At 41.3% G+C, this 15,900-nt stretch overlaps 2 protein-coding genes across 5 annotated transcripts in view; one reads left to right on the top strand and one right to left on the bottom strand.

Moving 5' to 3' along the window:
- Tax1bp1 (Tax1 binding protein 1) overlaps nucleotides 1–10,187 on the top strand; it is a 64,223-nt gene extending 54,036 nt beyond the window's left edge. For all 3 annotated transcript variants that reach the window (XM_052721266.1, XM_052721267.1, XM_052721268.1), the window contains 4 exons: nucleotides 1,795–1,969; nucleotides 2,448–2,590; nucleotides 8,716–8,798; nucleotides 9,569–10,187. In XM_052721266.1, the coding sequence (XP_052577226.1) occupies nucleotides 1,795–1,969; nucleotides 2,448–2,590; nucleotides 8,716–8,798; nucleotides 9,569–9,770 (603 nt within the window). In that variant the 3' untranslated portion in view covers nucleotides 9,771–10,187. The remainder of the gene's footprint in view (nucleotides 1–1,794; nucleotides 1,970–2,447; nucleotides 2,591–8,715; nucleotides 8,799–9,568) is intronic.
- A 1,682-nt stretch (nucleotides 10,188–11,869) lies between these two features.
- The window catches only part of Jazf1 (JAZF zinc finger 1), a 322,765-nt gene continuing 318,734 nt past the window's right edge, over nucleotides 11,870–15,900 (bottom strand). For both annotated transcript variants that reach the window (XM_052721270.1, XM_052721271.1), the window contains one exon: nucleotides 11,870–14,158. In XM_052721270.1, coding sequence (XP_052577230.1) covers nucleotides 13,982–14,158 — 177 coding nt within the window. In that variant the 3' untranslated portion in view covers nucleotides 11,870–13,981. The remainder of the gene's footprint in view (nucleotides 14,159–15,900) is intronic.

Raw genomic sequence — 15,900 nt, forward strand, 5'->3', positions numbered from 1 at the left:
TTGTGCCGTCTTCAATCACACTCAGGGTTTTAATGAGTACATCTTTTGCTAACTTACTTCCTTTGCATTTTCTCTTTGATTTCACTCTAAATAAATCAAAAATTTCCCTCTTCTCTTTGTTGCTTATCTATAGGGATAGAATTGATTTATATGTAACTTTGTATCTTGTAACCTGCTTAACGTCACTCATTTTCTTAGCCTCTCTGCCTTAGGTTCATTCTGCATGTTCTCTTGTATCGTCCGAATAAAGGCAGACAGATTTAGTTCCTTTCCTGTCTGCCTTAATCTTGTCTTAGTTACTAGTTATGTTGAAGAGAATTAGGTAGTGCTGCAGAATCCTTTACTTATATTTCATCTGCAGTAGAATCATTTGATTTTTACCTTATACTTTTATAGATTTGTATGACAATTTTTCAAGTTAAATTATTTTTTATTCTATCTTGCTGGATTTTTTTTTTTTTTTTGGTTTTTTCAAGACAGGGTTTCTCTGAGTAGCTTTGCGCCTTTCCTGGAACTCACTTGGTAGCCCAGGCTGGCCTCGAATTCACAGAGATCCGCCTGCCTCTGCCTCCCGAGTGCTGGGATTAAAGGCGTGCGCCACCACCGCCCGGCCTGGATTTTTTTTTTTTTTTTTTTTGGTTTTTCGAGACAGGGTTTCTCTGTGTAGCTTTGCGCCTTTCCTGGAACTCACTTGGTAGCCCAGGCTGGCCTCGAACTCACAGAGATCCGCCTGGCTCTGCCTCCCGAGTGCTGGGATTAAAGGCGTGCGCCACCACCGCCCGGCGCGGCCTGGATTTTTTAAAAACCCTGAACATCTTGAATTGTCTGCATTTGTGTTATTTTTTTTTAAAAGATACTTGTCATAGTCTTGTGGTTAAACTCTTTAGGTTTTTTTTTTTAAATATTAGATTTGAATTGCTAATAAGGATTTTTGCATCAGTGTTTATGAAGGCTGTGGTCTGAAGTTTTTTTGTAATATCCTTGTGTGTGTGCATGGGTGCACACACATGTCTATCCAGGTACACATGTATATGTGGAGGCCCAAGGTAGACACATACGGCTAGCTTCCCTAACCACCTGTGCTCTGGGGGTCCAGCCTCCTCCAGCTGATTCTCATGCCTGATCTGCCTGGATGTGGTCCTATGGATCTGAACTCCAGCCCTCCCTCATGGTTGCCACAAACACTTAAACTGCTGAGCTGTCCCCCTAGTCCTTGGCTTGATTGGATAGCAGAACCTGACCTAGTAACTAAGTTGGGAACTGTTTCTTCCTCATATTTTAAAAAGGCTGTACAGGATTAACGTGCATGTGAGTTTTTGTTTGGAGACAGTTTTATATAGCCCAGGCTAGCCTCCAACTTACTGTGTAGCTTAGGATCACCTTGAACTCCTGAGCCTTAGTCTCTACCTCAGTGGCAAGATAGGTGTAAACTAGCCAGTCTGTCACAGGCTTAGCGTTTTAAAATAGATTTTAAATGATTTGATAGAATTCTTTAGTAGAGGGGCTGGATTTTCCTTTTTTATACTAAAATTTTGTTGATAAGTAGTAGGAGGTTCATAGTTTCCCCTAAATTAGTTGAATAACAAGTACTTTTGGCACAAGTAAATTTGGACGTACATTGGGCTTTATCCTGATTTCTGATTGGGGCATTTAAGAGGTGGACGCAGCTCCCCCACAAGCACACACAGAACATACTAGAGAGATGTTAATGCTGTATTTGGGCTGAATGTTTAATGCTGCCTTCAGAGAATATTTGGCTGCTTTGCTTATTCATCTTTGTTTTGTTAATTTTAGGAACTTAAAAGGAGTTTGGAAGATCAGAAAGGAAGGAAAATGGAAGGTCAGAGCCCCCAACAGGTCTCAAGGTGTCTCAACACATGCTCTGAGCAAAATGGGCTCCTTCCTACACTTCCAAATGCGCAACCAGTTCTGCAGTATGGTAATCCGTATACAGCACAGGAAACACGAGGTTATTCGAGTCTTTTTTGGCTTAGTGGTTAGCTGCCTGTAAGAGTTTTGCCTTTTCATGGAATTAGAGAGCTGAGGGTATAATGAACTCTAATAAATTTTCTTTGTGTAATTTGTCATTTCAATGTTTGATGCTACTACTGACATCTGCAAGTGATCAATCATGAATGAGTAGTCCTAATTGCTTATCATAGACTCAGTTTTTAGACTTGTGGGTTAAAAATAAAAACTTAAGAAACTTAAGAATTTTGCTCTGTAGCCCAGGCTGGCACATTCTGCCATGCCCATGTGGCCTCTGCTGCTCTTCCTATGTGGTGCTGAGGCTCCTAGGCCTTCAGGAAAGCATGTTGCCACTGAGTCACACCCCGACTTCCTGTTTACTTCTCTATTCCCCATATCTACATGTAGAGGAGATAATTTCTATAACTGATTCCATCTGATTTTTCCCCTAAGTGTTTCTCCCATAATTCTTACTACAGATGGAGCAGATGGTGCTTTTTATCCAGATGAAATCCAAAGGCCACCTGTGCGAGTCCCATCTTGGGAAGACAATGTTGTCTGCAGCCAGCCTGCCCGGAACCTTAGCCGGCCCGATGGTTTAGAAGACCCCGAGGACAGCAGAGTAAATTGAGTTTTCATTGTTTGAGCCTGCCTGCTCTTGTGCTTCTGGCTTAGCGGAGTGTTAAGGGTGTGTGTATGGAAAGACTGAATTTGCATTTGGATGGAATTGCCTGCTTAATTTTTTTTGAAAAATCTGTGTTTGAAAACCCAACCAGTATCTTTTTTTTTTTTTGCCACTTAACACTTTAGGATTTATATATAAGTTCAGAGGTTGATTAGGATGTCAGTTATCGGTTAGTTTAATCCTAATTATTACTTCCTAAGTAACTTTCTACAATCTTTTGATTGTGGCTCTGCTGACCTGGAAGAACCAAGTGTTAAGATGCAAAGGTATTATGCAAAGCATAGTATTTATATCCTGTAAATGTTAATGTAAATTTTATCTTTATCATATAGTAGTTTTCTTTTTCTGAGAAATTCCTTTTTTTAACATCCTTAATACTTATGTGACATTTCTTATTCTGGCAGCAACATAAAAATGATAATTAAATTAGATTATATGGCATATCATTTTTTAAAAAGATTATTATTTTGTTTTTGTTTTTTGAGACAGCGTCTCTCTACATAGCCCTGGCTATTCTATAACTCACTATGTAGATGAGGCTGGTCTCCAACTCACAGAAATCCACCTGCCTCTTCCCTTGCTGGGAATAAAAGTATGTGCCACCTTGCTTGGCTAAAAGATGATTCCCCCCCCCCCCCCCCCCCAAGATAGTGTTTCTCTTTGTAACAGCTCTGGGTGTCCTGGAACTCTCTCTGTAGACCAGGCTGGCCTTGAACTCACAGAGATCTTCCTGCTTTTGCCTCAGAGTGCTGGGGTTGAAGTGTGCGCCACCACGCCCAGCTAAAAGATGATTTTTTTTTTCACCATTTAATAAATAGATTGCTTACAGCAGCTCTGGGGGTGGGAGGCTCCTTTTTTTTCATAGCAGCTCTTTCATGTGCATTAAGATAAATTCCAAGGAAATGGTTTTATCGTGCTCTTTGCAAGTACAATGGTATCATGACCTGTTTCTCATTTAATATAGTTTGCTGCATTTAATTGCTATTAACCTTTGCAGAAACTGATCAGTGTTCAGACAGGCATGATTTTAGACCTAGTGTTGAACACTCATAATGGAGAAAAATGTATTTCTCCCTCCTGCCTTTTGGCCTCCTGTGTCCATTACTGGGAATAATTAGGAAAACTGTCAGAACTTTTGTAGCCTGTTTAAGGTCTTGAATATCATCTTACTGCTTTTTTACAACTTTACTTTACATTTTGCATATTTAATCTGATCATTCTTGGCACAGATGTTACATGTGACAAGTCTTTTCTCTTCTGTAATCATCTGCTTCGGTTTAATTAGCAGAATGTTCTTTCTGGTCTGTGTGCTTTGCCCTCCTGCAAACCCGTGAGAAGCAGTGTTAGCATCTTGGGCTCATGTGCTCAGGGGTTTAGATTTGGTAATGATATAGTATGCAGTCCTTACTATGCAGTCCTCTGGAATATTTGTGGTTTGTAAACAAAAGATTTTCCGTAGTAGGAAGGACTTTTTATATACATCGAACATTTCTAAAATTCTTGTCATTTTAACAGCAAAACCACTTGCAAATGAGGAGTTTTATTATGTAGTTTTGGTAAGAATATGGAAAGCAAATTTTTCTGTAGGAATGGTTAATAGTCACAATGTCCCAGTGGGCACCTTGGAGTCAGAGTTGGGATGGCCTGCTCTTCCGGCCTATCCTGCTGCCTCACCGGCTGCCTCTTCCTCTTGTACTAGAAACTGGTGCCTTTCAGAACCCTTTCTAAGACTTATTGCAGCAGTTGTAATGATACTGGTGGTGCCAGTGAATGTTTCTCTAGCTATTGCCTGCTGAACCCTGTGTATATGATGCTCATGCGTTTTCACAGTAGTTCCAGAGTGGGTTGTCAGCATGGCTAGTCAATTGTGGAAGAAGCTGAGCTACCGATGATAGTTAGTTCTAACTCATACCACCGGCAAAGAGGAAGTAGGATCAGAGCCTTTGCAGGTAACCTGTGACCAGAGGTTCTGTACTTCTCCGCTCGTAGCACCCTGAACATTTTCCTCTGTAACATTTCCTAGGCCAAAAGACATACCTAGTAAGTTGAGTTGCCATTAAACATAGTATATCTAAGTTAAAATGTCATGTTTATTTTCAAATACCTAGTTATCTACAGAACGTATGACTGTTGGCCGCTGCACAGCCTCTCAGCGTTGGGACCACATCGGACAAGCTAATTTCTCACTTTGTATTAGCTTTTATATAGCACTTGCTTTATGTTGTAGCAATGCCAGAGACTCGGCTTTTCAAGGCTAGGGTGTGTGGAAAGGAGTATTGGCACTATCCAGATCTGAAACTGAAGAGTGCATTGAATTGTGTTTTCACATGGTATCTGACAAATACAGGGTATTTCTGCATAATTTGATACTTCTTCAAAATGAAATCCCATGGAATCATGTATTTCTGTGGCACCCTTGGCACCTGCATATCCAGTTTTGGGAACCATGATCTGCTCTGCGGAGTCGTTGCTGCTCAGTAAATGTGGCTTGTATATGTGCAGTAGTGCCTCTCCCACGATTGCTGATGTGGAGACAGCCTGAGAGTCCGGGATGTGCATGCGTGTGGTCCGTTGAGCCTCACGGACAGTGGTGCAGACTTCTAATCCTGCTCTTCAGGACGAGCTCTCTCCCTCCATTCACACACGTTACCTCCCACTGCCGTGCATTTTTGTTCCCTTTTTCATTCTTACTTCTGCTAATCAAGTTGTTTTATTGCAGCTTTCCATATGAGTCCTTTATAACGAACCCCCCACTTGAAGATAGTTTCTGTTGATAAACATTTTTCTGTCACAATTTTGGCATTTATTGTTAGGAGTGTAATTCTTTTTTTTTTTTTTTTAAAAGATTTATTTATTTATTATGTACACAGCATGTATCCCTGCAGGCCAGAAGAGGGCACCAGCTCTCATTACAGATGGTTGTGAGCCACCATGTGGGTACTGGGAATTGAACTCAGGACCTCTGGAAGAGCAGACAGTGCTCTTAACCTCTGAGCCATCTCTCCAGCCCAAGGAGTGTAATTCTTAAAGAGTCTTGCGACTCTAGAATTATTGAAAATCACAACTTTAAAGAATCAGGGCTGCTCCACATTTGACACAGTCCACCTCTTGAGGCTTCGCTTTACATTGGCCATCACAATAAAAGTATCTGTTGTAATATCTTTACAAACGTGATAGACAGTGGCATTCAATTTGTTTTTACTCACTAGCCAGAAAAGTAGAGCGAGGGCTCCTTTCTGGAGTCGTTCTTGATTAGGCACAGATAGACTCCTCTCTTTCCTTTTTTCCTTTTTTTAAACCTAGTATGCTGTTTAAAATTTAGTTCCCTTAGAATAGTAGTACTGAGTAATAGCTTTATTGAAATGTAATTCACATCCTCCGCGGTTCACCATGTAAAGTGTGTCGCTCTGCTTCTTAGCAGAGTCAGAGTTGTGCAGTCATGAGGGAATCACTTTGGAACCCTGTGTCCTTTACCTGTCAACTAGCCCTTCTGTTCCTTTACCCCAGGAATCCTTTCATCTGCTCCCTTGTAAACTTCCTCTTCTAGACATCCATTTCTAGAGATAGAACCATACCATGTTTTCAGAGCTGTCCCTATTTTACCATGCATTTATGTTTAGCATGGAAAACATGCTTCCTTACTTTATTGCTGGATATTATCCCACTGTCTGAAAATTCCATATACATGGTTTAGATTTATTTATTTTTATTTTCTGTATATGAGTGTTTGCCTGCATGTATGTCTGTACCCCACATATGTGCCTGGTGCCAGCGGAGGCCAGAATTGGGCATTGGATCCCCTGAAAGTGTAGTTGAAGGCAGTTGTGAGCTATTATGTGGGTTCTGGGAACTGAACTCAGGTCTGCAAGTGTTGTTCTGCATTAGTTGCTATTCTATTGCTGTGAAAAGATACTATGAACAATGCAACTTATAAATGAAAGCATTTAATTGGGGGCTTGCTTACCATTTCAGAGGGTGAGTTGAGTCCATATCATCATGGGAAGAGGCATAGCACTGGATCAGTAGCTGAGAGCTTATATGTTGAGACAAAAAGGCAGAAACCAGGCAGAAAGACCCTCAGAGTCCAGCCTCAGTGACACACCTCCTAATCCTCAAAACCAGTTCTGCCAGCTGAGACCAGGCATTCAAATATATGAGCCTATTGAGACCATTCTCCCTCAGACCACCACAGCATCTTAACAGCCCCAGAAGTCCTTTAAAATAAAAAAAAGGTTCGCAGTCTTCTTCAGTTTCTAGTAGAACTTGACTCAAGTTTATTATTTTAAATATTAATATAAGATGGCACCTCATTCTTTTACCTTAAAAAGCTGTGTGATCAAATGGTAAAATATATTGAAAAATTTGAGTTCTTATTTTGCCTTTGACCTTCTGCCCCAGTTCTATTAAGTATCTGCCTTAATAACTTCACTTCCCAATCCATTCTGCCATTTTCATTGACATGGACTTGGGAATGAAGTAGGATAGAAGACCCTGTCTGCTTCTTTGTTATTTTTAGTTCTTTTTAAGAGAGACAGCATTTAAAATTATTTTCTCTTATATCTCAATAGGACGAAAATATTGAAAAACAACACTGAATGTTTTGTATACTAAGAATGAAACATTTTGCAGAAGCCACTCAGTGTTTTGATGGTGTGTGCCTATAATCTCAGCACTCAGGGGCAGGAATGGGAGGCTTGCTGCATGGTCAAGGCTAGCCCTTCTATCCAGCTATTTTATGCCCTGTCTTAAAGCAAAATCAAAGAGCCATTCTCCAATTGTTTTCTGTGTCAGTCTACTTCATATTTATCTGTCATAAAAATGTAATGAAAAGAAACAGCCCATTTTCTGAATTCATACATTTCAACTGAAAGGCAGATGTACAAACAACGTTTTTTACTGGAATTTAGGGTCCCTCTTCTCTGGAAAGCACACTCTTTAGAAGACCCCAGCCCCAGTAAATGAACTGCTCATTCAGGAAGTGGTCCTGGAATGACTTCATTATGGTTGTAAACACACTAAGTGGAGATCTGATTAATCGTTTTGAATATTAAAGAGTCATTATAGGAGTTGGTTGCTCTGAAGACTTTGCATACTTCATGGCTCAAGCTATCCTCCAAATAGGTGATGATTCCTTATTTCCTAAGAAATTGCTGTTTTTCATTTGAACATCCAGAGTCCAATATTTCTTATCATTATTTGAGACAGAGACTCACTTTGTAGCCTTGACTGGCCTGGAACTCACTATGTAGACCAGGCTAGCCTCAACTCGTAGAGATCCATCTGCTTCTGCCTCCTGAGTGCTCGGGTTAAAGGCCTGTGCCACACCATAGCTGGCCTCCCCTAGTCCTTTTGAGACCTTCTTGGCATGCAGCCATGTCTCCATCTCATGTTGCGCCTCGTTCCTCAGCCTCCCATGTTCTAGGATGACAAGCATGTGCTGCCATGGCCAGCCTTAGAAGTCTGTTTTTAAAAGACAAGAATATGTAGATTATTGCCAGTTTATTTATGGCTTAGTGAGTAGAAATTGCTTTTCCTCTTTTCTCTCCTAGTATTTATTTAATAAGCAGGCAGTTAACATGTCTAATAGATTGAGTGTGGCATTTCAGCCTCCACCGTACTGTACTATTGGCTGATTCATGGTTACTTACAAAACTGTTGAAAGTGGGGGAGTGGCCGGGCAGTGGTGGCGCACGCCTTTAATCCCAGCACTCGGGAGGCAGAGCCAGGCGGATCTCTGTGAGTTCGAGGCCAGCCTGGGCTACCAAGTGAGTCCCAGGAAAGGCGCAAAGCTACACAGAGAAACCCTGTCTCGAAAAACCAAAAAAAAAAAAAGAAAGTGGGGGAGTGAAGGTTAGTGAGTTGTATGGTCTGTTACGGTTTGGGCCCCCCAAAAGTTGTATTTGAAATTTAAATATATGTAAAATAAATATGTGTGAAAGTTTAAATAATAGGGCTGAAAATTTAATTGGGTAATTGAAATGTCATTATGAGCTCACCTGGTTTAAAGAATTGATGCTTGGTTTCACTTTTCTCAAAAGTTGCCCTGCTTTGTTTTGTGGCAGGAAGACGACAATGGGCTTGTCCCTCCTGATCCAGCTAATCAGCATTTACGTGGTCATGGAGCAGGCTTTTGCTTTGATTCCAGGCAAGTTTTTTCCTTTGTAAAATTACATAGAATTATGCAAAATAAGTGATTCTAAAAAATCGTTTCTGGGAACTTGTTAAAAAATACAGTGCTCAGAGCATAGCATACAGAAAGTAAATCCCAGGTAAAGGGTCTAGCTACTCACTTTACATTGCTTTCTTGGTGATTCAGACGTGTCATCCTTTGAAGAGCCAGTGGCATAGAAACTTTGAAATAGACACTTTTAAATTGTGTCATGTCAGTGTGTGGGTTCGTTCACTTGAGTTCAGGTGCTCACAGGGGCTGGAAAAGAGCATGCGGTTCCCTGGAGCTGGAGTTCAGGCAGTTGTGAGCCATCCAGAGAGGGTGCTAATCTCTGCTCCTCTGCAGGAGCAGCACGCACTCTTACTCATTCAAGCCCCTAAAATTCTTGGCTGTTAAACCCAATAGTCACTGATGGAAAATTATGAGTTGTATTCATTGTTAGGGTTTAAAAAAAAAAAGAAAGAAAAACACTCAAGTTAAAAAGTGAGAAAGCTTTTTACAGTAACCCTCATTTCACATAATGTCTGATCTGAATAGATTTGGGGTGTCAATCCAATTGTGAAACCAGATTTAGTGGTGGCTTTGTACCGAGAATCTAGAAGCATAAAAAGGTTCACTAAACTTTCAAGACTTTGAGGATAAGCTGTTCGGTACAACTGTCAGCTGGATGGAGTACTTGTTGTGCACTGACAGGCGCGGTTACAATGAGAACATCCTAATTCTTCATTTTCTTCTTTCTTTAAAAGCTTCGATGTCCACAAGAAGTGTCCCCTCTGTGAACTAATGTTCCCTCCCAACTACGATCAGAGCAAATTTGAAGAACACGTTGAAAGTCACTGGAAGGTGTGCCCCATGTGCAGCGAGCAGTTCCCTCCTGACTACGACCAGCAGGGCTTTGAAAGGCATGTTCAGACCCATTTTGATCAGAATGTTCTAAACTTCGACTAGCTTTTATTAGGAGTTAGTACAATTTAGCAGTTAAAAAAAAAAAAAAACCCTCATAGAGACTAAGGAAACTTCAAGGTGTCACTTCCTGTCCCCTCCTCTACTCTTTTGATTGAGAACTACTTTGGAGTGTGGTGTCGCAAGGGCCAGGTTACAGCTTTGACTACAATAAATACAGTTTTAATCTCTGTTAATCTTGTCTGCTTTAAGAAAAGTTCTTATGTGTTTATATCTCTATTTGTCCTCCAGTTAGAAAAGGTATATGAAGGACACAGGAATTATTTTAATGTTACTGAACTGAAAACATAAATGTGTGATAGTTGTAGATTATTTAGCATAATCAGAAGATTTACAAATTTCTGTTGATCTTGGTGATTGAGCATGACTACTATTATGTAATAAAAAGCATCCATCATAACAGTTCTGTGAAATAATTCTTTGAATAAGAAAAACCCATAATTTAGTCAATGATAAATCCTACGTAGATTTGGAGCTGTATGTAGAAATGAGATCACAGGCTTGAAGATACCCTTTTTTAATATGAGAAATACTGGCTCTAGGAATTAATATAAGGTATATTTTGCTAATTTTTAGATAAAAATTTTAGCTTAATCTGGATGATTATTTTTAAACTATTGAATTTGTATTTATAACTAGTGAGAGAATGGACCAAGATAAGCCAAGTATCATCTGTTCTCATTAAATGACCTTGTCAGTGGTTTGTGGCATAAAATGACAGACTATGTATCAGTGTCTTTCTCACATTTTTCCGATGAGAATGCAAATTGGAAATAACATTCCTCAGTAAGTGATTAAATAGAATTTACAACCCAAATCCACCTAATGTGTTTCTTAGTTGCAGCCCAGCGGTGTGGTGTCTTCACATTAAAGAAGACAGGGCTCCCATTTCATTATCACATTTGCAATAGGTTTTCACTGACCTGGTGCCGGGGGCCTTTACTTCTGAACTGTACCCCTTCCTCCTCTATGATGGGAATGTTAATAAAGTACTTCTCATTTGCTGCTTTAGTAGTTAGCAAAAGATTGAGACCTGTTCTGAGCAAACTGGGTATTTAAGATGTTAAGTAAATATTCAGAGCTGGTAGTCTTCTGGGCTGCTGTATGTGAACTATATTATAGACCGTGTTGCTGGTATTTGTAGGAGCAGAATTGGTGTATTATTTGAATCATTTGAAAAGGTATATATGTTTTAAAATACTTCTATTTTTTACATTTATTTTATTTTTACTTTTTATATTTATTTTATTTGAAAAGTTGTTTGAATCTGGGGCAAACCTGTATGTGACATTCAGATGCCGGCTGTTAGGCAGTCCTGGGAGGCAGTGACAGCAATGCATTCTCCTTCTAGCTCCCTGATAAGTTTTACATAGAGTATAACTTGGGCAGGGCTGGAGAGATGGCTCAGAGGTTAAAAGCACTGGCTATTCTTCCAGAGGACCCGGGTTCAATTCCCAGCACCCATGTGGCAGCTCATATCTGTCTGTAGCTCATTTCAGATGATCTGACACCTTCACACAGATATACATGCAAGCAAAACATGAGTGTCCATGAAATAACAAATAGATAATTTGAAAAAGAGTGTGCTCAGCAAGGGGCCGTGGGGAAGGCTTCCTTAGTAAAGTGCTCGCTCCGCTGCGTTCTGGTCCCTGGCACTCCATGACACACCAGATGTGTGCCTAGAAACCCCTGCTAGGGGGCAGTAACTAGAGGTCTAGACAAACCTTGGAGCTCCAGGCTCAGTGAGAGACCACGTCTCAGTGTGAAGTGATTGAGGAATGATACGTGACGTCGACTTCTGGCTTCCACATGTATACACTGCAGTTAGTAAGTGTGGCCCATGCTAACCTGAAAGTCGTCTGGATGTTAAAGTCCTGTCCGGGAAAGAGTTTTAGCCCCAAGCTTAGGATAAATTATCATTTACAGAAAAGTAAGCAAAACATAAGTGACCAAAATCTTTACATATCTAGATTTTGCAAAATCATTGGGAGCCTAAGAGAACAGGCACCAGACAGATGTTTTAATTCCCACAGTAAACTTGATGCAGGTTCTCACAGTGGAGCTAATTAAAATAAGGAGCCATGTTTATTTTGGGTCAGAGGCAGTTTATTTTAATGTGATTTCACGTACATTTATTAAGCAGCTTTTCTTGACAGAAATTTTGAGTAAATTGCCTTCAGTTCTAATACTTTTGTTTCTTTCAAACTAACTGTGCTCTGTCCCCAACAAAACATATGAAAATATAATTTAAAGCCCAGCTTTCACAGACACAGTACAATCCATTCACTATACACGGTGTAACAAATACCCACCTTACCTGCTTAGTAATACTGTCACAATGAAGAAGTAGAAACGGGTTGATCACTGCAAGAGATTTAACATGCACGACTGTGTTCATGACTGTGTGGCTGCTGAACTACTGATCCAGCCTGCAGTTTCTCACACTAGAAAGAGCAAAGCTAACTAATAATTGCTGGCCTAAAACTTTTTGGTCAACTGTAGGTAGGTATGGAGCGAGTAGGGCCTTCTTCTGTACCAGCTGGTTGATTCTCAATTCTGGAGTATCCTTTTAACATCATGTGGCTAACACTGTATAGTCAGGACCAAGACTGCTTTACAGAGCTGAGGACACTTTTAGTGGGCAGCATCTTTATAAATACTTTTTACAACTTAGGAATGCAGAGGCTCGCCCATCTGTATAGCAGAACTGCCTTTTCACACTGTGAGGAACTGGGAAGGGAGCACTACTCTATCTCCGTGTGGGATTTCATCAGACGACAGACGTTCTTTGAGAGGGAATCGGAGTTTGCTTGTCCCCAGTTGGTACTGGGTGGGTTAGCTGTGTCAGAGCGACTCGGATTGCGCCTTAGGCAAGTGGTAAACTCTTGTGTTTAAAGAACAGCACTTGGGAGAAAAGAACACTCAACACGTGGTGGTACTGTCGGTGAGAAACTTGAGGGATGGTCCTGATGCAGGTCACTCTCAGTGGGTTGTATTAATCCCGCGTTGACCACCTGCTGCAAGAAGCACTTCATTGTCAGTAAGGCTTATTTTCAGATCCTGGCAAAGGTTTTCTAAAGCTAAACAGACGTTTCTAGTGAAAATGCAGACATGTACAGTGCGGTGGGAAAGTGCCTTGAAAAGAGTCAACACTGAGCATGAAAGGGGCACTAGGGGTCTTAAGGGCGGTGTTCCTCTTTGAGACATGTTTCACTTTTATTTCAGATCGCACCCCCCAGATCTCTTAGGGCAACAGTTGCAAGAATTGGCAACATATAAACATAACATTGTTGGCAATAGAGAACTACAAAGTGCTTTAAAACCTCATCTGTTGATGAGGCCGTAACTAAGTTTCACACACACACAATTTGCACTTAAGTATTTCAAAGTGTTTCTTAACAGATTTCAGGGGAACTATTTCAGACACTGCTATCTTGGTCCACAGTAACATTAGGTATAAATTCAGTCTCTTGCACCCAGCAGGCACTCAGTGAGTGTGTTGTTAGTGAGTGAACTGAGTCTTTTGCACAAAGATGCTATTTAGAACACTAAAGTGATTGGTAAGTTCAAGGGCAAGAGTTTCAGCTTTGTAAAGGGCAAGATAATCATTAAACAGAACAAAACAAAGCACACCTTTTATGCATGTTATTTAAATATGAAAATACTTTTAGCATATTACGTTAAACATTCTTATTTATATTTCCATTACCTAAAGTCTTTCTACTCACAAATACTAACTCCATTATGTAAGGCATGGTAACCAGTTTGATAATGAAGGTATTATTTTGGTTTGATGTGAGTTGATGTGTTGAAAAGCTTCAATCACATTACAATCTTGAATAGCATCTCAGTGCCAGCCCCTCCACCCCAGTTAACATCACCGCAGTGTGATTAAACAGTACGCAACGTGCCCTTCATTTGATTTTGTTTGGGGAAAATGTGCTGAAGAACCTAGAGCTTTCTCGTTTAGCACCTTATATCGAAGTAATGGAAATGGGTGTGATGATTACATGTGCAAATGTACAAAATCATCAACTCTACAAAGATACATCATTCCAAAATTACAGAAAAGTTTAAAGCATGCATTTAGTTATTTCTCATGAAAGGGTTGCTGAGTGCTTCCCCTGGAAAAGGTGGCTGTTTTCAAAATCAGCAACTGCTGGTGAGGATCTCTTGGCACAGTTCTGACCAGCACGTCACTGCTGCATCTTCCTGATCATCTCCGCTGACACCGGGGGGTGGAAGTTGATTGTGTGGTGCCGCAGGCCCTGAGCGGTCTTGTAACTCTTCCCACACCGACATTTGAATGGTTTGCGGACGCGGATCTGCGTTCGGTGGCCGTTCTTAGCATGGTACTTTATGCCGTTCACGTTCTGTGGAGAAGAGAAAAAGTTACCTATGAGGAGGCGTCACCTAATGGCTTGTCACTCTTGGCAAACCTTGGCATGGGTTAGGTTCCAGGAGAGTAGCTACTGGATGGCATCTTGGGAAAGGGTGGCCTTCACGTGGGGCTGTTAGGCCTGGGCTATATGCACTAGTCTGTGTGGGAGAACTAAGGGTGCACTTCCCTTGGTTTCTTGAGGCCTCGCTTCTCGGGCACTAAAGCTTGCTACTCAGAAGAGAGTTAATTGGAAATCCTATGAATGTTTCAGAATGACCAACAAAATACCTTTCTAAAGGACACAACAAAAATCAGATCGAATGTAAGATGTGTAAGTTTTTTATTTGGAAACTCATGTTTTGTGGTCACACAGCTGTGGTAAGTTCCCTGCCTCTTCCCTGCCACACCTTGCCTGGAATCTGGACGGTCAGAATCTTGACAGTTAGCCCTGCGTGGGCAGAGCTGTGAGTGGGCACTGCCGTTATTGATGTACTGCACTGCAAACAGCATGCTCTTAAAATTTAGATTATTTGTATAAAGTTGGTCCCACGACTGACAAAATGCTGGTTCGATTTCTTAGCAACAGATGATAAGAATCTGGATATTTAGATTAGCAGAATGCTCCAGAAGCCACATGGGGCTGCTTACAACTGCCCCAGTCTCCAGTTCCAGGGGATCACCCCCTTCTGACCCCAGAAGAAACCTTCACTTAGCTGCACATAAACACAGACCCACTTACACACATAATAATAATTTAAAATGTTTCCTGCCCAAGCTGCTTTCAGTCATGGCGTTTCATCATAGCAGTAGTAAGCTAACTAAGAAAAGCTGTGGGTGTTATGTTTGGGGTAGGAGGGAGAGAATGACAATCTGAGAAAAAGACTCCCAGGGCTGTAGAGTACTTGCGTGGCAGGCATGAACTTCCGGATTTAGTCCCTAGCACTTTCCAAAAAACTTGAAAAGACTCCTGAATCCAGTGTGCTGAAGTTGTCCTCTGGTTCACAAAAGCTAGGAGTTTGTCTTGTCTGCTTGCTAATACCCTGTTTTATCAGCTCAGTGGATCTTCAGTGAACACTAGTGTTTCTGTGGGTGAAGGGCACAAACATTTCATGTCTATTTCTGTGAATCTTGTTGGAAGATGGATGTCTTCGGGTTCCTATTGCTGCGGTAAACACCATGACTGAAGCAGCTTGGGGAGGAAAGGGCTTATTTCACTGATAGTTCCATTTAACAGTCCATCATCCAAAGCAGTGAAGGCAGGAACCTGGAGGCGGGAGCTGATGCAGAGGCCATGGAAGGGTGCTGCTTACTGGATTGCTTCGAATGGCTTGCTCAGCCTGTTTTCTTATAGAACCCAGGACCACCAGCCCAAGAGTGGCCCCACCCACAGTGGGCTGGGCCCTCCCCCACCAATCTCTAATTAAGAAATTGCCCTACACGGTGGTGGCCCACAGCAGGCATTTTCTCAGTTGAGGCTCTCTCCTCTCAGAGGACAATAGCTTGTGTCAAGCTGAGATAAAACTAGCCAGCACAATGGATTAAATAAAACACACCCCCTATGCCCACTACCACTCATACCTTGTTCAGGTAGAAGCAAAGAGGCCGAGTAACTGGTAATGCCATCCGGGCTTGGATTTTTATACCTAGTTAGGCCAGAGAGTTGAAGCCAGACAGACATTTAAAGCCTGCCCCGGGAACCCAAACACAGTCCACCAGGAGTGGGACATGAGTCCG

The sequence above is a fragment of the Peromyscus californicus genome, unplaced genomic scaffold (assembly GCF_007827085.1).
Source record: "Peromyscus californicus insignis strain IS unplaced genomic scaffold, ASM782708v3 Scaffold_6__1_contigs__length_162567912, whole genome shotgun sequence".
Classification (NCBI taxonomy): domain Eukaryota; kingdom Metazoa; phylum Chordata; class Mammalia; order Rodentia; family Cricetidae; genus Peromyscus; species Peromyscus californicus.